The sequence below is a fragment of the Tachyglossus aculeatus genome, chromosome 19, assembly GCF_015852505.1.
Source record: "Tachyglossus aculeatus isolate mTacAcu1 chromosome 19, mTacAcu1.pri, whole genome shotgun sequence".
In the NCBI taxonomy this organism is placed as follows: Eukaryota; Metazoa; Chordata; class Mammalia; order Monotremata; family Tachyglossidae; genus Tachyglossus; species Tachyglossus aculeatus.
Window position 1 is genome coordinate 31742081 of NC_052084.1, and position 22174 is coordinate 31764254.

A 22174-nucleotide genomic window follows, 5' to 3' on the forward strand; every position below is an offset into this window, starting at 1 on the left:
CTGTCAACGAACACGTCTTAAATGAGTAATTAACTAGAGCCTGGAGCTACTTTTGTCTTCTTTGTTTTAAATATGGTTGTTCAAAACTGCTGAGTGGTAAATTTACTTAGCCTCTATTTTCTGCCCCAGATATTTTTTTAAAGGGCAGATGTCACTGAAATTCAAATTTAAGCATTTTTACATGCATACTGATGAAAAATGAAGACACTGCAAGCTGATAACCTGTTTTTGAATTTCCCTCCACAGATTTATGAAGGTAAATGTCTTCTTAAAGGAGCTCCAACACAGGTTGGATCAGTTATCTCCACCATCAACTGCGGTCCATGATTAGCATGTTTTGCATCTTGGATGCAGAACTATTGTTCGTGATCAAAAATGTAAAACTGTAAAGGGGAAATTTCTTTCAAGAAATTATGTAGTGCCTACACAATTGAAACATTTGTGCCAATAACAATATGTTTGTGAGCTATTCAAACTACCCTAACTCCCACTTGGGGAGAGGAGTGTAATTTAATCTCCATGGTCATTTAGATCAAAACCCACCATTTTTTTCTTATTAATACTCCTCCAGTGAACCTTAGAAGCCTGGCAGAGGGTCCTTCCTCTTTGGGCAACCCCTTTTGCCAGGGAATTATGTTCTACTCTCTTCTGGGCCTAAGGAGCCGAGTTCAGAGGCGAACTGATTGATGCCTGTTTCTGAAAGGTAGTTATTAGTCCCTTGTCTTTTGCATAATAAGCTCCTCTTTCTGGCCAACACTTTCCATATTTTCCCCATTTTTTCTATTTTATTTTCAGCTGCACAGGGTTGGGGTTTTTTTGGCTAACTCTCCCAGTAGTACCCACAGCACGGGCCAAGATTCTGCGTGCCACAGATGATACAGTGCCCAGCCCCAGCAGAAGACCATAAGAAAGCAGGAACATGCGGTATACCCAGTTCAGCTGCAGCATGCTTTTAATATGCATTTGGCTACGAGGGAACATGATTAAAGAATTAGGGAGCATTATGTTTATCATTTCTTCTTCCTTTGGTAATGTGAGCTTTCCTAGGGCAAAGCCAGTATCTAGTCCTTCCTCGCATAGTAGCTACAACTGAGCCCTGCACACTGTAAGCATCCTATAAGTTTGCTTGATTTTGACTGTTCCCCTTTTTGGTAACTGGTGAGTAGCAGAGAGCGTAAGTTGGGATGTGGTTTTTCTTTGGCTGCGTGACTGTTAGAATGTACATAGTGAAAGTGAAAATGGAACCCCTAATTTTCTATCAAGATTTCTCAGTAGTTTCTCTTGATAGTTCTTGATTACGGTTGGTGAGCCTCTCAGCCCTGAAACGGTGTAAATCAGTCTGTATCGTGGCACCATTCTGTGAATTGGGGACTTGTGGGAGTACTTTTGGCACTTCTCTACCCCCCACATTTAATGTAGGTCACAGAGGGCCTTCAAACAGCAAGTTTTTTCGATGAAGACATTACCCAGATTATAATAAATAACTTCATTTCTCATCTATGCCGTTTTATTGGGTAATATTTGTCAGGAACCATTGTGCTACCTGTTGTAACTCTGAACAGTATGAAAAAAAATTAAAGTTGAATTCTATCCCAGGGTGAGCAATTGCTGTTGAAACGAAGTGATGCTGTACTTGTTTTTTCCCATCAGTGACCTTTGTAAATGACTCAAAGCCTCTGGGGACCGCTGAAGTTTTGTAGAAAAAACAGTGTTGCTTTTCTCATCTTCATGAATAATTTTTATGGGCTGCCTGCTGGTTGCAGAGAACTGTACTAGGTGCTCAAGGAGTGTGGGAGTGAAGTATTAAGGCGATTCTTGCCCTCAAGAAGGTGACACTCTAAGAGCTTGTGTTTACATGTTGATTCAGTATTGGGTTTAGAGTTCTGATCACAGAAGTGCTCAGACTCCAGTTTCTCAGAGACTACTTTGCCATCCACCTCACCATGTGTAACCTGCCAGTTGTCTTTGTAATTGAGGGAGAGATGAATGGTGTTGGAATATGGAGTCTTGGTGCCCCTGTTGTGATAAGCAGCGTGGCTTAGTGGAAAGAGCCCGGGCTTGGGAGTCAGAGGATGTGGATTCTAATTCTGGCTCCGCCACTTGCCTCCTGTGTGACCTGGGGCAAGTCACTTAACTTCTCTGTGCCTCAGTTACCTCATCTGTAAAATGGGGATTGAGGGATTAAGATTGTGAGCCCCACGTGGGACAACCTGATTACCTTGTAGCTACCCCAGTGCTTGGCACATAGTAAGCGCTTAACAAATACTATTATTATTATATGTTTAGGACCACATTGGCTTGGAGCTTGTGTCAAAAGTAAAAAGGATGGGGATATATTGGCCCCTTTAATATTTAGTACAGAATCAACATCTACCATGCATACTGGAAGTGATGTGAGAGGGATAGGAACCCACCCACTAATGGGGGACATCATTCCTTGTGTAATTAAATTCTCACTACTCAAGCTGCCCTTTCAGGAAATTATTCACTCCATTTAGGTGGATGATGCTCTCCTCATTTCTTCTCAGTTTATAATCCCCACCCCACCCCACCCATTTCTCTCCTGGGGTTCGTCTGTGCCACACTCCTCAGGCCCTGGGCTCTTGTGTGTGTCTCGATCAGATTCCTGCCCTTGGAGTATCTACTTCCCACTACATGTCTTTGTCTAGATGTTTCTGCCCTGCAGTTAGCATGGTTTTGCCTGCCTCTGGATGGGTGTTTGTGCCTGTGTATGTTTTTAGGTCCCGATGGACAGGGAGTGGTGTCCTTGTTTAAGTTTCTGTGTCTGTGTAGGTTATTTAATAATAATAATAATAATGGTATTTGTTAAGCACTTACTATGTGCAAAGCAGCTTCCACCCCTAGAGTTGCACCCCCCACCCTCCCAGGACATATACGATTGTACATATATGATTGTATATGACATAAATACAATTGATGATGACATATCCTGGTGGTCTGAAGATAGGACCACACTCCAAATCTCCTGGGTCCAGGAGGGGCTTTAATGACACGAAGGTGGTCGGCATGATGGGAAGATACATGGAGCCTCAGACATAGCCATCCAACTTTACCCTGGGTTGGGAGACTGGAATAGGCCATGGTCTACTGTGTTTTCATAATGATTTCGGGGCCTGTGGGAGTCTATAGATTACAGCCCTTGGGTCAGATTTGGCTTGCCAAGCCATTTATTCCAGCGTGGTCCAGTTGCTCTTTTGTTGACACTCTCCTTCTTGCCTAGAACGCCCTCCCCCTTCACATCCAACAAAATCATTGCTCTCCCTGTCTGAAATAATTTCTGGTCCAGGAGGCCTTCCCCGATTAATTTCTAACCTCCCCACCTTGTGTCACTCCTTTGTTGAATACTGTCCAAACACTTAGTAGTAGTAATGGTATTTATTGTGGTCCCTCTGGTACCTTGCAAGTGTCTTTAGTTAAATGTGAACCCTGAGCCTGACACAACCAGGGGACCTCTAAATTCTAGGGTGGGGACCCCAGAACCGTGATCACTCAAGTAAAAAAGATTGTGCTCTAGGGCCCTAGAAGAGTGTGGAAGAAGCAGCATGGTCTTTGTGGAAATAGCATGAACCTGGGTGTCAGAGGACCTGGGTTCTAATCCCAACACCTCCATTTGCCTGCCGTGTGACCTTGGGCATGTTGCTTCCTTGTGCCTTATTTTTCTCATCTGTAAAATGTGGATTCAATACCTCTTCTCTCTCCTACTTCGACTGTGAGCCCCATGTAGGACAGGGATTGTTATTCAACCTGATTATCGTGTATCTACCTCAATGCTTAGTACAGTGTTTGACACATAGTAAGTGATTAACAAATACCACAATTTTTGTCTATCCCTTTTCTTCATGGTGAATATACCACAATTAGTAATTTTATTATTGCGGGCCCAGCTGGAGTTAAACTGCCTGTAGTGCCAAATGATATAATCCACAATGTCAGAAAAGCTAGAAGACATGGCCTTGTAAAGACAGCCAAAAGCCCAGCTTAGAAAACCCTTCCAAGAAGGAGATGGGTGAAGATTGCAGAAATCCCCTCTTTCTGTGGCTAGTGGGAATTCAGAACAGTAGCGCCTCAGGAAATTTGATGTGGTTGGAAAACAAAGACCTGAAAGTTGGGAAGGGAGTAATTCCAGCGACATAAGTGTGGAGTTTCTGGTTATGAAACTGGGGCTTGGAAGTTCACTTACTCATGAATTGTTTGTTTTTCCTTTCTTGCAGACACTCCTTGAATATGCTGAAAAGTGGAAAGCCTCAGAAGATCCCTTACCTTTGTTGGAGGTATACACAGTTGCTATCCAAAGTTATGCTAAAGCACGACCTTACCTTACCTCTGAGTGTGAAAATGTAGCATTGGTGTTGGAACGCTTGGCATTGTGAGTATGTCTTTCAGTAAGTCAGACCCTAGGTGTAGATCCAGGTCAAAACCTGGCTGTAGTGAAATTCAAGTGACTAGGGAATTAGTAACCCTAGTACCAGATAATGTATAAAAAGGGAAAGCACCCCATAATTGCTGTCATAGGGTAATTCACCACAACCAGACCATGCATGGTGCAGGGACCGAATCCGTGTCCTAAGAGGTGATGTTCTAACCAAGCTCTTTACTTGGGTGTCTTTTCTTACTTGTTTTTAAGTCTGTGTGATGTCCCGTTAATTGAAAAAATAGGCCACTACCTAACGGGGTATACTGAAGCTAGGTTCTGTTTTTATTTGGCTTTGGCTTTTAATAGTTGAGTGTATTCTCAAAATCTATTTTGCCTTTCAGAAGCTGTGTTGAACTTTTGCTATGTCTGCCTATTGAATTATCAGATAATCAGTGGGAAGAGTTTCAGTCATTGGTGCAGGTGAGAATTTTTGCATGTTATTGGGTTTGTAGCGACTGTATCCCAGGCCATTGCAAACCAAAAAAACAATGTTTTAGAACATACTAACAGGCGGCAAGCAGTGATCTAGCATACGTATCCAGCTGGGCCCTGAAAATGAACAAGCTCTGTTTAACTTTATTTGGTTAACATTATTATTTGAGCTTTTTGAAGTTATCAAAGGTACATTCGTTATCTGCTTTGCTGGAACAGTGAGGGAAGGGAAATCTAGATGCGGAAGCCATTTGGAAAATATCCTGCCTGAAGTTCACTAAAGTTTGAATTTGAAGATCATTAACAGGTTATCCCCAGATATTGTTGTTTTTCTTTTGTTGGTGTTGGGAAGGTGTAAAAATGGGAGGGACAAATTTGATCAGCCTGAAGGTTTGACAGTTGGTAAAACACCCACTTTTTGTAGATACTGTATTTGAAAAGCACCTGTGGTTTTGGTGGGGTGTTTGTCTCCAAATTTCTTAGCTTCTAGAGATGGTAGACATGTTTCCTGCCCACAGTGAGCTTGCAGACTAGAGGGAACAAAGATGAGGAGTTCTGTATTGTACAGAACTCAAGAAGAATTGTTCATTTTTTTATTGTCATGCACCAAACTGGTCTGTGCCCTGCCACGTTAGATTTCCAACCTTCAGCTGTGGGAGTGCATCATTTGATACTATGTTCTGAAAGTGTTTCTCACATCCATTTGCTCTTTGTTGGCTCATTTTAGTGTATCATTTGACAACTGTTCTGATTGTCAGCCCGGGTTGTTATATAGCCCACCTAGCAAAGCTGTGTTGTGGTGAGGTGAGGTGGCCTCTATGCTAGTAGACTGACATTGTTCCAGGACTTTTCTTGTGATTCTGACTTTTTTCTTGATGTTGAAAATGGTCTGAAAGGGACCCTGTTGGAAGCACTCAAGTAATTGGATGTAATGTCTGTGGATATTCAGACCTGACAACAAAATACAGGGTTAGGCAGCACTCCAGTTCCGTAGCTCTTCAGTTTGGTCTGAGGTTATATACCCCACTGGGGGTCTCAGAATATGATGGCCTTCTTGATTCTTTGTCTTATCTTTGCATCATTAGACAGAGGATGGCCTGGATTTAAGGAGAATATTGTGACAGAATTTAGTTCTGCGCTGCCGATAAAGGTTTTTGTGTTCAGTGTTTCCCCTGGGGCAGGCCGAAACATTATCTCAGTTTTCTTGAGACTTTTCCTCAGTCTCTATTTTCAGCTCCACCCCTGCACTCTTGCCCCAGCAGGGACATCACTGGCAGGGACAAGAGAGTGTGAAAGTCATTACATAGAGTCACTGGCTCCATAATTAATTCCGCCGTGCAGGCTTCAATCCTGATGTCTCGGAACCAAGGCCCAACCGTTGTTCTCGATGGGAGACTCCATCCATCCCTTCAATGTGGAATGGGTTGTGGGTTCAACCACTTTCATTCAGTCTGTCGTATTTATTGAGCGCTTATTGTGTCTAAAGAGCTGTATTCAGTGCTTGGGGGAGTACAAACCTCATCTGTTCAACCCACCATCAGTGACCTCATCTCTTTATTTACCTCAATGGCCTTCTTTTTGTCATAGCATTCTGGCAATATTAAATTCAAAGGGAAGTGCACAATTTATGCTTTATAGAACTTAAAAAGGAGAGCTTCCTTGTGTTATTACCAAATATTTTATTGACTTTCTGAGTATACAATCAATCCATCAATCAGTGGTATTTATTGAGCGCTTACTATGGGCAGAACATTTACTGTGCTAAGTGCTTGGGAGAGTACAATACAAAGGAGTAGGTACAGACAATCCTTGCCCACAAAGAGCTTTACAGACTGGAGGGGGAGGCAGACAAACTAAATTACAGGTGGATGTGCACCTAAGTGCTGTGGGGCTGGCTAAGGGAGAGCGAAGAATAGCAGCAGACCCAAGTGCCTATGGGGAATGAAAGGAAAGGCTACAACAGGGAAGTGAGGGCTTAATTAGGGAAGGCCCCTTGAGGAGATGTGATTTTAGTGGGGCTACAAGACCCTGCTTCAATATGTCTGCCTACACCGGGGGCTGCTAAACAAATCCCAAGCTACAAGATTTAGTCCGAAGTTTCGACAGAATAGCGTAGTGGTAATACTCTGACTCTTCCGCGGTCCTTCCCAGAAGCGTAGATTTGGTGCTCTTGCTTCAGGTTTTTTGGCACCGTTTTTCATTATAAACAGTCATTTCTTTAATAATTCATACTGTATATGAATTTTCATTACACAGGATATAACCTGATAGCAGTATCTGCTGTAGGTGTATGACAATCCACATGTTGGCACAAGTAGAATCTGGGTAGGAAGAAATAATTGTGCATTTTAGTGTGGTATTGGTCAAGGTATGACACTGCTGAATTTCCCAGCCTCTCCTTCATCCTTATTGTTCTGTCCCACAAAACAATGAGTGGCAAGGGTGTAAAGCACCATACCAGAGGTGGACGTAATAATAATATAGAAGTTTGTGTTGAAAAGTGTCACTAGTGGTGGTCGTCTTGAAGCCATATACTCCCAACCCATTCATTCCAATCAATTAATGGAATCTGTGGTTCCTAAAATATATAGTAAAATTAAGCCTCAGACCATGTTGCATCCCATCTGAAAACTGGGAATCAGTAGCCAAGGGCAGATGGACCTGGCTTATCAGTATCGAGAAAAGAGTAGCTCTTTGTGAGCAAAATTTCCATGAGGAATGAGAGATAAGAAGGCAAGAGATAAAATAGCACCTGGTGCTGCGCTTAGTACAGTGTTCTGCACAGAGTAAGTGCTCAATAAATAAGATTGAATAATAAATAAATGAATGCAAACATTAAAAATCATAAGCAGCAAAGGTCAGCCTTTTTTGTGTGCATAGTTTGGCTGGGCTATGTCCTGCTGTCCTGCTATGCTGGGCAATGCAGGCTGGGTCCTGCATTGGCCTTTTCAGTCAAACATACTGATAAGGTGCATTTCACTGCCACTGATGTCTTATTCTCAAACAAAGGGCCAACTACATATATCTCATACCACAGTTTTCCCATAATACAAGGTTCTTCAAGCATCTCTAAAGGAAAAGCCACTCCAATTTCAGTGGGGGTTTGCTTTGTGAGCCTTTAAATAATCTCGAGGCCTTCAAGTATCTTTTACTCTGCTAAAAGGAATCTTTTCTGTGGAAATTTATTGGTGGAGCCGAAGTTATTTGGATATTTTTGGAAGCATTAATTTAAGTAGATATCTCTTCCTTTCCACCTTAGAGCAGCCTTTTTTCAAGTATGCCATCCTTCTAGAGCTGTTTGTTTAATATTCCTTGCAGGTAGCTCATGAAAAGCTGCTGGAGAATGGCAGCTGTGAATTGCAGTTTTTGTCTATTCTTGCTCAAGAAACAGGAGTGTGGAAGAACCCGGTGCTGTCTTCTATTCTTTGCCAGGAGCCAGTGGACAGGGATAAAGGTAAATGCCCTTGGCGATTAAAATCATTCTGGTTGTGGAAATAGAAATAATTAGAAGGCATCTTTGGTAAAGATGTATTTCCAACTGCTTGTTTAGGATGTGTGGTTGCTTCTGTGATTGCTTCCGTCATTCTGTTCAAATTATCATTATTGTGGAGATGGTGATTGACAGTGGAAGTTGCTAATTAAAATACTTTGCGTTTCGGTTTGACCAGAATTATTTGCTTGCTTTTGTAAATTTATTAGTCCCTTAATTTTTATGGAATAACGCTGACCCCTTCAAATTAACAATAAACATTTAGTTAAGTACCCTGTCTAGTTAAGGAGGAATACTGTTTTCTCAATGGTACTACAGTGGTACTACATTAATAATGATAGCTCATTTGCAAATATATTCACGATGTAAGCTTCTCTTCTAATTCCTTAGAAATACTGTATGTAAACGGCTATATTGTTCTCTATTAATCATATATTATTTCCTATTTTTCAAAGTGAATGAATTTTTAGCCTTTGAGGGCCCCATCCTGTTGGATATGAGAATTAAGCATCTAATCAAAGCAAATCAGTTAAATGAAGCAACTAACCTCGCAAAAGTATGCTCTGAGCACCCCAAGATTGCTGCAAAAGGCAGTTTTAAGCAAACCTACCTTGTCTGTCTTTGTACATTGTCACCAAATGAAAAATTAATGGAAGAGGTGAGTGGGTTCTCTTTACTAGATACTTTTTAATTGTGAAACAGTTGTTGGAGTTATGTAGCTTTTTGTTTTGAGTAGGCTATCTTGTACATCCTTCACACGTTATGGTTTTAGTTTCCACATTTTCTGTTAGAGGGGCAGTTGTTGCTTCTGTGTAAATAAGCACACGTGTAGGTGTGTATCTATGCATCAGTGTAAATTGTGTTTTCCTGTTACTTATTTTGGCTGGTTCAGTTGATAAATTCTACACTTAGGACACCACTCCAAGACACAATAGCTGAAGTAATCAGAGCTGGTCTGTTTTCAAGGCTTTGAGTTGTTTTTGCAGACCTCTGTTATTTGCAAACATCACAGGCTACAGAATTTAAATCATCATTTCCCTGGAGGGAACATTGTTCCTTGTTTTTCTTCCACCTTGTTTTTCCCAAGACTGGGGAAATGTATTCCTTGAGTGAGTAATTGAGCTTTGAAAATAGGTATCTGGAATGCCTTTTTCTTAATTCCTCCTCATTGCCCTCTTTTTCTTCCCCTGTTCTTCATTTACCTCTTGCTTTTCCCTCTCGCTTTTCCTCCTCTTCTTTTTGCCAGAGAATCCTGCCCGTTAGCTCTTCATCATCATTTTCATTATCATTGACATTGAATGCTTACCGTGCGCAGAGCACTGTACTAATACAACAGAGTTGGTAAATATGTTCCCTGCCCACAACGAGCTTACAGTCCAGGGCAGGAGACAGACATTATAACCCATCTTTTGTTGCTTCCCATTAGGGCTGTGTCTGAATTGTGTCTGTTGATACCTTTGTGAGATTTTGTCTGCTACTGTGCTCTCTCAAGCATTTCCTGCGGTGCTCTGCATACAGTAAGCATTCAATAAATAACATTATCTGGTTGATTGATAGATTCTTGGGGCACTTTTTGTAATCCCCATGCCACTTGCTTTCAGTTGTGTTTCTGTTCTTGGTACATTTTTCTGAGTGATCTTTTCTGTTTACCGATCGTCTTAAAGGCAAGGACAATGTCTTCTAAACTTGCTTTGGTCAGGGCCAGGGGCCAAGAGGCACTTAATGCTTTCTAAGATCGAGGAGGATACATGCGCCATTTATCTAGCCCGTTTAGCTGCCGTGAAAGCTATTCCCGCTGGCTCAGTTGAAAGGCACTGGAATGGGGGCAGGATGCTAAGGGGGTGAGAAAGGGCAGGGGAGTATTGCGACTGGAGTGAAATAGGCTGGAAATTGATTCCCAGGGCTCAGAGATCCACCCTTTTTGGATTAACATGGCCTGGTGGAAAGAGCATAAATCTGAGAGTCAGGAGATGTGAATTCTAATTCTAGGCCTGTCACTCTCCTGCTGTGTGATCTTGGGCAATTCACTTAACCTCTCTGTGTTTATTTCTTCATCTGTAAAAACAGAATATCCCTGCTCTCCCTATTTTGTATATAGTGAACCTTGAGTGGGGTGGGGACTGTATACGATCTGTACTTTTGCGGGACTTGACACCTGGTAAGTACTTAGTCCACACTATAATAATAGTAATTTTAAGCTCAGATGCCCAGGCAGCTTTCATGACTCTGAGTTAATCATATTGAAAAGAACAGTTCTAACTTCCAGAATTATTGGACGGCTTCGTAATCATTTCTAATTTAGATATTGAGTTTCTATCTGAGCAGTCATTTTGGAGGAGCTTTCTTCCAAAGACAAGCATGGGAAGTCATCAGTCGCTAAAAGGGGAAACCAGCCACCCCCCGCCCCCCGAAAAAGGTAGCAGATTGACTCTTTGTGTCTGGATTTGACGTCTCACTGGTGTACTTGTACATTTTTTATTTCAGATCTCAGAAGTTGATTGCAAAGATGCACTAGACATGATCTGTAACCTAGAATCTGAAGGTGATGAAAAAAATGCTCTCGTTTTATGCACTGCATTTTTATCCCGGCAACTACAACAAGGAGATATGTATTGTGCCTGGTGAGTAAAGGAACTTCAGTTGCTTTAGTTTAGTCTTCTTAAGAACTGCAGCAAAATTTCATAATAGGATGACTGTGCTCATTTTTATCATTCCTTTGAAGAGTGTTAGCAATTCAAAGTTTGTTTTCGGGCACTTTCGTACTGTATTGGCATTGGATGCTATGAAATCTTGTGTTAATTTAAAGGCTTCATATTGCCCCAGAAGAGCTTTTGTGCTTGTTCAATGTGGAGAGAGTGTAATTGTCAAACATGTGAGTTGTGGTAGGTAAAAATATGTTGATAAACAGTCTGTCACTGTGTGCAGAGCACTGGAAAAGCTATTTCTGACCATATGCAGTGTCAGCTGTTTATCTGCAGGAATCAAGTCCCTGATCTTTCCCGTGACAGCTCTGTTTCACTAGTGCTGCCCCACTCTAGTTAGTGGAAATAACTTCGTTTAATACACTGTCTCCAGATGTTCAGAGACTTGGCTGTGATCTTTCAAGAGGATGTGAGGTGGTAGGAAAGTTTGAGGTCTGGAACATCACTAAACTGAAACCACTAATCTCCCACGGCTTTAAGGATTAATTGGTCTAAGTCTATGAAGACAGCAAATCTCCCACATTTGGAAACATATCTTCACCTTCATGACTGGTTTAGCACTTTAGTATTTTCCCTTTTTCTTCCCTTTGTGGAGCACATCAAATGAGTGGAAAATATTGCCACCATTTCCCGTTGAGAACTTTTACTAGACCTTGTAATCTGTGCTACTGATGAAATCAACCCACACGAGTTGGTTCACCTTCCACGTGTTAAAAAGTCGCAGGATATTGATAATTAATAGAACTGTCAGAAACTAGTGGGATATTTACGGCATAAAAATCGGCTGCCATTCCCTCCCAGGGTTTTCGTTAGTTTGGGGGGATTTTGTACAGAGCACTCTAAGGATTTTTAAAGTCATTGTTGTCGTCCATCTCTCCCTCTTCCACAGTCTAATGTCACTGCTGGGGCTCAACTTTGTCTGAAATCTGACTCTCTAGGTTGCCGTGGAGGGCTTCTTTGGGAACTAGCAGTGCCAGAAACAGTGTCCTGGAAGCTCCAGAGACTCTAGTCGCTCTTCTTGCTCACCTGCTGCCCACAGGTGGGTCGGAGGTGAGTGCTGGGAGATTTCCGGGTCCCTGGAGCACCCCGCAGCTCCAAAGCAAATTGGAAAAAGCGCTGCAGGAGCTTCAGAGACCCAGACAACCCCCAGCACCCTCTCCTACCCACACTCGCTCCCTCGGGGGCAGGAGCAGGTGGCCTCTGGGACAGACCACGGGCCTAAGAGTTAGAGGACCTGGGTTCTAACCCTGGCTCTGCCACTGGCCTGCTGTGCCATTTGGGGCAAGTCACTCAGCTTCTCTGTGCCTGTTTCCTCATCTGTAAACTGGAGAGTCCGCCCCTGTTCTTCTTTCCCCTTAGACTTTGAGTCCCTTATGGGACAGGGACTGTGTCCAACCCGATCGTTTTGTATCTACCCCCGTGTTTAAGTGTCCTTCTTGGCATAACGTTCATTTTCATTAGAAGTAATAATAATAATGTTAATAATTGTTGTATGTAAATGCTCACTGTGTGCCAGGCCCTGTACTAAGTGCTTAACAAATATACCACTTTTATTATTATAATTAGGAGCAACTGGAGTAATTGTCTAAGGTTCCCCAGGCTCCTGCTCCAGTTTTCTTCCAAGTCTGTAGCCATGGGAGAGACCCCCAAATCTGCTCTGTTGCTCTAGGCGCGGCCTCAAACTCTCCCAATCGATCAGTCTCCAGACTGCGGTGCAACTTTAACAAAACCCTAATTGCACATCAAATATCAAAACTGAGATTGTAGATTAGTTTCAAAAGCAGTGACTGGATTGGCATCATCCCTGTTGCCAATTCCCTGTTGCCTGTTCCCTTCTAGACTGTGAGCCCGTTGGGTGGGGACCATCTCTGTATGTTGCCGACTTGTACTTCCCAAGCGCTTAGTACAGTGCTCTGCACACAGTAAGCGCTCAATAAATACGATTGAATGAATGAATGTTGCTTACGGCCCTTCTCTAACTTGATTTTTATTTCTTTATTTTTCCTATTTTTTTTTTTAGGGAACTCACTCTCTTTTGGAGCAAATTGCAACAGAGGGTAGAGCCGTCCGTACAAGTGTACCTAGAGCGGTGTCGTCAGCTTTCCTTGTTAACTAAAACAGTCTATCACATTTTCTTCCTGATTAAAGTTATTAATTCAGAGGTAAGGATAATAAAGATGTTGTCTTGATTTCAGGAAAATCCAGCATGAGAGTATCTTGAAGTAGACTTTATCTTCATCATATTGGTGCCTGTTCCACCATAACGTAGGCTAAACAATTCTTTTTGTTTTCCAAGTTCTCAAAACGATAGTCATTTAGCCTAGACAACTTTCCAGTAAGGTGAGTTAAGGGCCAGTTTCTTATATTAGACATGATAAGTGAAGTAAGTGAGCCCTTTTTCAAAGGATCAGGTCATCTGACTATACTGGAAATGAGATTTTTATTAAATGGTATCAGTGATCTTTAAGGAAAGATTCTATTTGCCTCATTTTCAATCAGTCAGTGGTATTTATTGAACACTTGCTGTGGAGAGAGCACCATACCGAGTTCCTGAAGGGGGTTCAGTAGTTTTTTGACATGATCCCCGCCGTTGAGGAGCATACAGTCTAGCAGGAGAGGTAAACGCATGTGTCATTGAGGCCATGTGGAAAACCACCACTGTATTTGGTAAAGGTCTCAGCTTTGGATGAAGAAATAGAGCAGAAGAAGCCAAATTTAATCGTGTTTAAATGACTCAGCATAGTTTGCTTCTTTTCTCATGCTACAGAATTTGAATTCCCCTATAAGCTCTGTCCTGCAGATTTCCAAAGTGCTGCAATGGCTTACATCATTGAGTTAAAATACCATTTGCTTCTGGCTCTTTTCAGACCGAAGGCGCTGGCCTTGCAACCTGCATTGAATTGTGTGTGAAAGCTCTCCGCTTGGAATCCACTGAAAGCACTGAAGTAAAGATATCAATTTGCAAGACCATTTCCTGCTTGTTGCCTGACGATCTGGAGGTTAAACGTGCATGTCAACTGAGCGAATTTCTTCTTGAGCCCACGGTGGATGCGTATTATGCTGTTGAAATGCTGTATAACCAACCTGACCAGAAATATGATGAAGAGAATCTTCCAATACCAAATTCATTGCGCTGTGAGCTCTTGCTTGTGTTAAAAACTCAGTGGCCCTTTGATCCTGAGTTCTGGGACTGGAAAACCTTAAAGCGTCAGTGTCTGGCTTTAATGGGAGAGGAGGCGTCCATCGTGTCTTCGATAGATGAGCTGAATGACAGTGAGGTATACGAGAAAGTGGAAGACTGCCAGGAAGAGGTAAAAGAAGCATCGGTGAACGGCCTTGCTGGGTGTTTTGCTGAAGCCTCAAGCCTTCTGAAGGGCATACGTGATGAAAAGGAGAAGAAGAGGGAAATAAAAAAATTGAGAGAGCGGGGTTTCATATCAGCGAGGTTTAGGAACTGGCAGGCTTACATGCAATACTGCGTGCTCTGTGACAAAGAATTTCTTGGCCATAGGATCGTAAGGCATGCACAGAAACATTTCAAAGATGGGATTTACAGTTGTCCCATCTGTGCTAAAAACTTTCATTCTAAGGAAACGTTTGTTCCTCACGTGACTCTCCACGTGAAGCAGTCTAGCAAAGAGAGGCTGGCTGCCATGAAACCTTTGAGAAGGTTGGGCCGGCCTCCTAAGGTATCAAGCACCACTGAGAGCCAGAAGACCAACACTGTAGCCAAGCAAGAACAGCGTCCCATAAAAAAGAACAGCCTGTACTCGGCAGATTTTATCGTATTTAATGACAACGATGGTTCAGACGATGAAAATGACGACAAAGATAAATCTTATGAACCAGAAGTGATCCCAGTTCCAAAGCCAATCCCTATTAATGAATTCACTTGCCCGGTGTTATTCTGTAAGAAAGGTTTTAAATACTTTAAAAACTTGATTGCTCACGTCAAGGGGCACAAGGACAATGAAGAAGCTAAGCGTTTTCTGGAAATGCAAAGCAAAAAAGTAATCTGCCAGTACTGTAGGCGGCATTTTGTAAGCGTAACCCATCTCAATGACCATTTACAAATGCACTGTGGCAGCAAACCCTATATCTGTATACAGATGAAGTGTAAGGCGGGGTTCAATAGTTACGCTGAACTGTTAACGCATAGAAAAGAGCATCAGGTCTTTAGGGCAAAGTGTATGTTTCCCAAGTGCGGTCGAGTGTTTTCAGAAGCCTACTTGCTCTATGATCATGAAGCACAACACTATAATACGTACACCTGCAAATTTCCAGGCTGTGGGAAAGTTTACCATTCTCATGGTGAGCTAGAAAAGCACCTGGACGATCACAATGCTCTTCCTGAAAAAGCACTGCCTCTTGAAGGTCAGACCGATTCCTCAGGGGAGTCCGTTCAACCTTCAGAGTCGGGCGAAAATGCCGAGGGGAACGGGAAGAAAGAGAACCCACTGCATCCTTCCGAGACTAGCTCCAGGGACCCCTTCGTCCCTGGAGGCCGTTCTTGGGAGCAAAGCAGAGTGGAAGCCGTTGCCACGGAGCGAGCCAAAGTTCCCGCCCCGGCACTTAAGCGGACTGAGACTTTGACGACCGGCGGTTTGGAGACCCCTGCTATGGCTCTCCTGGGGTCAAGCCAAGCAGCCGTGCTGGCCAACAACCTCAGGGTGCCCGCCCTCAGCCAGAGGGTCCAGGAGAACCTTGAGAAGCAGAGAAAGGTAGTTGCTGCTGCTGACAGGGTGCCGGATCCCAGTCAAGCGGTAGCTACGCGGTTAGGCAGCATCACCGAGATGGTTTGTAATGATTCTAGTCTTCCAGGCTTGCGGCAGAAAAAAGGAAGGGATGGCTTAAGTCAGGCCCAGCGGGTTGAAAATGTCTTGGTAAACTCAGACACTCTGAAAATAGACGATCTCGCACCCAAAAACTTGGAAAGACGAGTTAGCAATATGATGACTTTTACCCTGCAAAGTCAGTCAGGTTTTCGAAACAACTTGCCCCTGTCCAAGCTGCCAGAGGCCAGCAAAGCCGCACCTAACCGCTACAGTGTCCCACTTAAGGCATTAGAAGCTATCCCGTTTGCTCCGCCCCAGCCTGGCCTTAGCAATCCTTTAGCTGCGCCAGCTGCCCCCCAGCCAACCGCTCCCGTTCAGAAATTCAGTTGCCAGGTTGAGGGGTGCACTCGAACCTACAATTCTTCCCAGAGTATTGGCAAGCACATGAAAACAGCCCACCCCGAACAATACGCTGCGTTTAAACTGCAGCGCAAAAGCAAAAAAAGCCAGAAATCCGGCAGCGTTTTCAATGTGCCGAATGATGGGAAGCTGGTCTACTTTCTGCCCTCCCAGGTAGGCAGCTCCACTAATGGCGTTTTTATCCCACAAACCAAAACCAGTGTGAGTCCTACTTGTTCGGCCCAGTTGCAGCAGGTCTCCACTCCCCTTTTTCCAACCCGCTTGGAAAGCTTATCCAGTCCAATGTTACCTTCAGTGGAAAGTGTCATGAATCCAGGGTTATCGCCTCACGTTAAAAGTGAGCCAGGCAACGTTCTGTGTCCCCAAGTGGAAACACTGTCCAGTGCGACTTTACCATCCCAGTTGGAGGATCTGGCCAAGACGGTTTTGCCGCTCGGCATTGACAGCGGTTCAGATCCTTTCCTCCCTCTGCCGGCCGAAAGTGGTTCCCTTTCTCTTTTCCATTCCCCGGAAGACAGTGGGGCTCATTCGGTCTTCTCCCAGCTGGAAAACAGTACCAATCACTTTTCCTCCCAAATCGAGGGTAACGCCAATTCCGCCTTCATAAAGGAGGAAAGTGTTGAAGGTGCAGTTTTTCCTTCACAAGTCAACAGCGCGAGCGGCTTCAGCAACTCCACCACCCATCCTCCAGCTCCAGAAAAAACGAAGAAAGACCGGGGGTGGGGCCAGAATGGGAAAGAGAGGAAACCAAAGCATAATAAAAGGGCAAAGTGGCCAGCAATTATCAGGGATGGTAAATTTATCTGTAGCAGGTGCTATCGGGTGTTTACTAACCCCAGGTCACTGGGTGGGCACTTGTCCAAACGGTCCTCTTGTAAGCCTCTTGAAGGAGCAGAAATCTGTCAAGAAGCTATGCAGAGTAGTGGACAGCCTTCTCTTCTTGCCAGTATGATACTTTCATCCAATGCAATAAACTTACAGCAACCACAACAGTCTACCTTCAGTCCAGAAGTGTGTTTTAAAGACACTTCGTTTCTTCAGTTGCTTGCAGCTGAGAACCGCCCATCTACGTTTTTGCAGAATTCCTTCCCTCAGACGGGCGTGACTAACTTTAATGCCAGCGGGAACGAAGAAGGGAGTGAGATCATTAAGCAAGCCTTGGAAACCGCCGGCATTCCCAGTACATTGGAGAGCACAGAGATTCTTTCACATATAGTTCCAACTAGTCGTGTCACCGGCGCAACACAGATAAACACAGCCGTTTTGCCCAATCCAGCAGTAACGCCATTGTTACAGACTGTATGTCACCCAAACCCCCTGCTAACAGACCAAAACAGGATACTGAGCACCAAAACTCCTTCCATTGACGAATGCAGCAACGTGTCTGTCTTTCCAGGAGACCAGTTACTACTAAAGACTGTGGAAAACGGTTTGTGTTCCAATTCATTCGCCAGTTCTGTTTCCGGGCCCCAGAGCTCGCGGGTTTCAGTTATAAGTGGTCCCCAGAACTCGAGATCTAGTCAATTAAATAAAAAGGGGAGCAGTGCTTCCAAGAGAAAGCGGAAAGCCGCTGCTCCATTGCTTGCCTCTAACACATCTCAAGCTTTAGGAACAAATGACTTAACTGCAGTGGGGCTGATCGATAAGGGCACTGGAGGAAATCCCCAGGTACCAGCAGACAGCCTTCAATCGAACATAATGTCAAACCGCGAGCCTCAGGCTTTGGTGGAAAATCTGACACAGAAGTTAAATAACGTTGACAATCAGTTGTTTATGGCCAGTATCAAAGAAACCTTCAAAGCAAATCTTGAGTCCCATTCAGCATTGGCTCCTTTACCTATAAAGACTGAAAATGGTGATTCCCAAATGATGGCTTTGAATTCGCGCGGTGCTCCGGTTAACTCTGATTTGCAACACTGCAGTGATAGCGTTATCCACAACTTCGAGAAGACTCTTGAAATGATCAAGACTGCCATGAGTTCTCAAATTCGCGAGGTGAAAAATGAAATCCAGGACGTTATTAGCCGGTCACCACAGAATTCACAGATGCATTTGAACATTCAGCCCCCTTCCATAAACTCTGCCGTAAACGCAAAATTACCCGATGCCTCTCAATTTCCGGCACAGGCTAGGGACGCCCCTACCAACAGCATCTATCATCAAACCGATACGTCACATAAAGACGACATTCAAGTCTTAGAAATTTTGGAAGGTTTGAAGAAACTGAATTTAGAAAACAACACAGTCATTCCGGCGCCGGTCAGGACCCCGCAGAGTCCACCAGTGGCGGATAGAGCGATACCAGTGACTCCTGCTCCTATTGTACCAGCTCCAAATGCAACTGTTTCCCAGCCAACTTCTGAAACTGGAAGTAGTAACATTCAGTTTAGTGATAAAGTCAATAAACCTTTTGTCTGTCAAGATCAAGGCTGTAATTACAGTGCCATGACAAAAGATGCCCTATTTAAGCACTATGGAAAAGTGCATCAGTATAGTGCAGAGATGATCTTGGAAATTAAGAAGCATCAGCTGAAGTACGCTCCGTTCAAATGCGTGGTCGCTACGTGTCCGAAAACGTTTACAAGAAATTCCAACCTCCGGGCCCACTGTCAATCGGTACACCAATTCACAACCGAAGAAATGGTAAAATTAAAAATAAAAAGACCTTACGGAAGAAGGTCTCAAAATGAAAATGTAACGACGGCCCCTCGAGCCGTGGAGGCTAAAAAGCAGCAGCCTCTGACCGTGGAAGACCAGGGCCAGACCCAGCCGGCCGAAGAAGCCGAGGTGAAGAAAGAAGTTGCCATAAACGTTTCGGCAGTAGTCTCGGAAAAGACACTTCCAGAAAAAAAACTTCCCGAGAAAGTGGAAAATCCTCCACCAGTTATTACAGCTCCTTTAGAGCCGGTTGATATGGTTCCTCTGACCAGCGTTCAGCCCAAAGCTCGCAAAATCCGGAAGCACAAAAAAGAAAAGGAGGAAAGAAAGCGCAGAAAACCAGTCCCCGAATCTCCTGAGTTGCCACCACGGTACAGCCCCTACAGACCATATCGGTGTGTCCATCAGGGTTGCTTTGCGGCTTTTACAATTCAGCAGAATTTGATTCTTCATTACCAGGCTGTACACAAGTCCGATCTACCTGTTTTCCCGGCGGAGGTTGAAGAGGAGAGGGAAGCCGCTAAGGAGAGAGGGGGAAGAGAAGCCACACAAAATGGGTCAGAGTTCCGGTGTCAGGTGAGCGACTGCTCTCGGATTTTTCAGGAGGTTCCTAGTCTGATACAGCACTACATGAAACTCCACGAGATGACACCCGAGGACGTCGGGAACCTGACATACCCCGTGAACGTTGGAAGGTTCCCGTGCGATCAGCCGCAGTGCAGGTCATCGTTTACGTCGTATTTAAACTATGTCCTTCACCTCGAGAAGGACCATGCTATTAAGACAAGGCCAAGCAAAATCGAAGACGACGGGGTCTACAAATGTGACTGTGAAGGGTGTGACCGGATTTATGCAACTAGATCGAACCTCTTACGACACATTTTTAATAAACACAATGATAAGCATAAAGCTCACCTGATTCGGCCCAGGAGATTGACACCTGGCCAGGAAAATATCTCAAGCAAGGCAAACCAAGAGAAATCCAAGGCCAAGTCTCGGGGACCAAAACCCAGCAAGTCTGGCAAAGAGGGAAGCAAGGGGCCCGCCAAAACCAAACGAAAGAAAACCGTGAACTTGGAAAACAAGAATACGAAGGGTGGGCAGATTCAGGAAAATAAGCCTCCTTCCCTAAAACGTGGGAAGCACGTGTATGTCCTGAAAGCTAGAAATGATGCGTTGTCTGAGTGTACAAGCGGATTTGTAACGCAGTATCCGTGCATGATAAAGGGGTGTTCTTCGGTGGTTACAAGTGAAAGCAATATAATCAGGCATTATAAATGCCATAAATTGTCCAAGGCCTTTACCTCACAACATCGAAGTCTTCTTATTGTCTACAAGAGACGCTGTAGCGCGCAAATGAAAGAAACCTCCTCGGAACGAGACGTCGACAAGAAAAGCGATGCGAAAGAATCGGACACCTGCTTGTCAGAGACCAGTGACGATTTGAGTCCGGCCGCCGTCCCGCGGAGGGAAATGGGGAAGGATGAGAAAGATGAAATGGATGAATTGACAGAGTTGTTTATCACCAAATTAATCAACGAAGACAGCACAAGCACAGAGACTCCTGCTAAACCCTCCTCCAGCGTGAACCCTGACTTTCAGGAAAGCAACAACTGCCCCCCGGAAAAGCAGAAGTCAAATAATTTGAAGCGACCAAATAAAGAGAAGAATGTCTCCCAGAATAAAAAGAGGAAAGTGGAAAAGCCCGAGGAAATATTGGCCGTTGAGTTGAGTAGCATGCACCGGGAAGAAGAAACGGCGGTTGCGATTCAAACCACCGAGGCGCAGCCCTCCAGTTTTGACTGGAGTTCATTTAAACCCATGGGATTTGAAGTGTCGTTCCTCAAGTTTTTGGAAGAGTCTGCTGTAAAACAGAAGAAAAGCACCGACAAGGATTGCCAGAGCGACGGAACAAAAAAAGGAGCACATTCGAACTCCAGGAAATCCAGCGACAAGACTTCTCTGGTGGGGGGCAATCTCCCGTGGCCGTATCCCGAGAGCGAAACCCATGTACAGTTTGCCAATCCGTCGCAACTTCAGTGTAGTGACAATGTAAAAATTGTTTTAGACAAAACCCTCAAAGACTGCACTGAGCTTGTGCTGAAACAGCTTCAAGAAATGAAGCCGACTGTCACGCTGAGGAAACTTGAAGTGCATTGGAAGGATCCAGATCTTTTAGTTGCGAAAGAAATTAGAGTGGGTAGTGAGGATGGGGAGTCGCAGTACTTCTAATTAATGTGCCCTAAACCTGACAGATACCTTTTTATTTTGAATAGGAAGCCATCAAGCATGTTAGTAATTGTGAAGCTTTTTTATTATTTTTTTTGTTGAAGTGATTTTTAACCTGGCAAAAAAAAAAAATCATGACATTAGTCATGTGATGTTTTTTTGTTTTTATCCCTATGGGACTTGAGGAAGAGAATCATTGCTTAAGTTTTTGTAAATAGCCGAGCTGAACCTCAAATTTCTATCGATGAATTGTCCTTTCCATGAACTAAATCTTTGTGAATTGTCTGTGATTGGTATCTTTCACCAGGTCACTGCTCGTGTATAACAGTTTTCTTTTATTTGTAGATACCTTTTTTGTATATATTTATTATTGTAAATCATGTGCTGCACCAGCAGTCTGTAAGTCTAAACTATTAAATGACACATTTATATTTGGAATTTTAATTTGTAACTAAGTGATCAAGTTTTTAAAATTGTCCTTTGTGTTTTAAATTAAGAAGTTTTTTGAACTAAAACTAGATAAGTCCGCCATATCCAGTTTATTTTGCATAAAGGATGTATTTACAAGAGAAACTGAATAAGGTCCACATTTCGTAGGATAAACACTGACGTCGTAGTCGTGTTTGTAAATTAAACATCCAGTAGTCTTGGATGGTATTCATATGTAGTAAACTCAAATCCTTTAATAGTTTCCTACACTTTTTTCATTGCTTTTAACTGGATACAGAGTTATTATGAGTCCATAAAATACAATGGAAATGTGAACATATAGAATTTACTGAATTGGAGATTTTAAACGGCATTTGGTATTGGCAAATGAGTTGTGAATGTGATAGAAGATTTAGCGGTGTGGAGCGGTGTATATATTTGAGGTGGTGATTTGTGAAGTAGCCCAGTATTGCCTTAAATAAAATCACATTTCATTTCTTGGTTTATACATGTGATCTTATAAAAGGTTTTTTCCTTTTCTGAAAATCACAGATTGGTGAATAGTCTTAAGTCATTTGTAAATTGGGGAGGGGGGGGGGGGGGC

General features: G+C 43.5%; 1 protein-coding gene across 1 annotated transcript in view; it reads left to right on the plus strand.

The window, feature by feature from the left end:
• Nucleotides 1–21585, plus strand: part of ZNF292 (zinc finger protein 292) — a 61495-nt gene extending 39910 nt beyond the window's left edge. Inside the window, exons 2-8 of the mRNA XM_038760888.1 lie at nucleotides 4233–4387; nucleotides 4777–4855; nucleotides 8186–8321; nucleotides 8813–9015; nucleotides 10842–10978; nucleotides 13080–13221; nucleotides 13927–21585. Of these exons, the coding sequence (XP_038616816.1) occupies nucleotides 4233–4387; nucleotides 4777–4855; nucleotides 8186–8321; nucleotides 8813–9015; nucleotides 10842–10978; nucleotides 13080–13221; nucleotides 13927–21144 (8070 nt within the window). The 3' untranslated portion in view covers nucleotides 21145–21585. The remainder of the gene's footprint in view (nucleotides 1–4232; nucleotides 4388–4776; nucleotides 4856–8185; nucleotides 8322–8812; nucleotides 9016–10841; nucleotides 10979–13079; nucleotides 13222–13926) is intronic.
• Nucleotides 21586–22174: the final 589 nt, after the last annotated feature.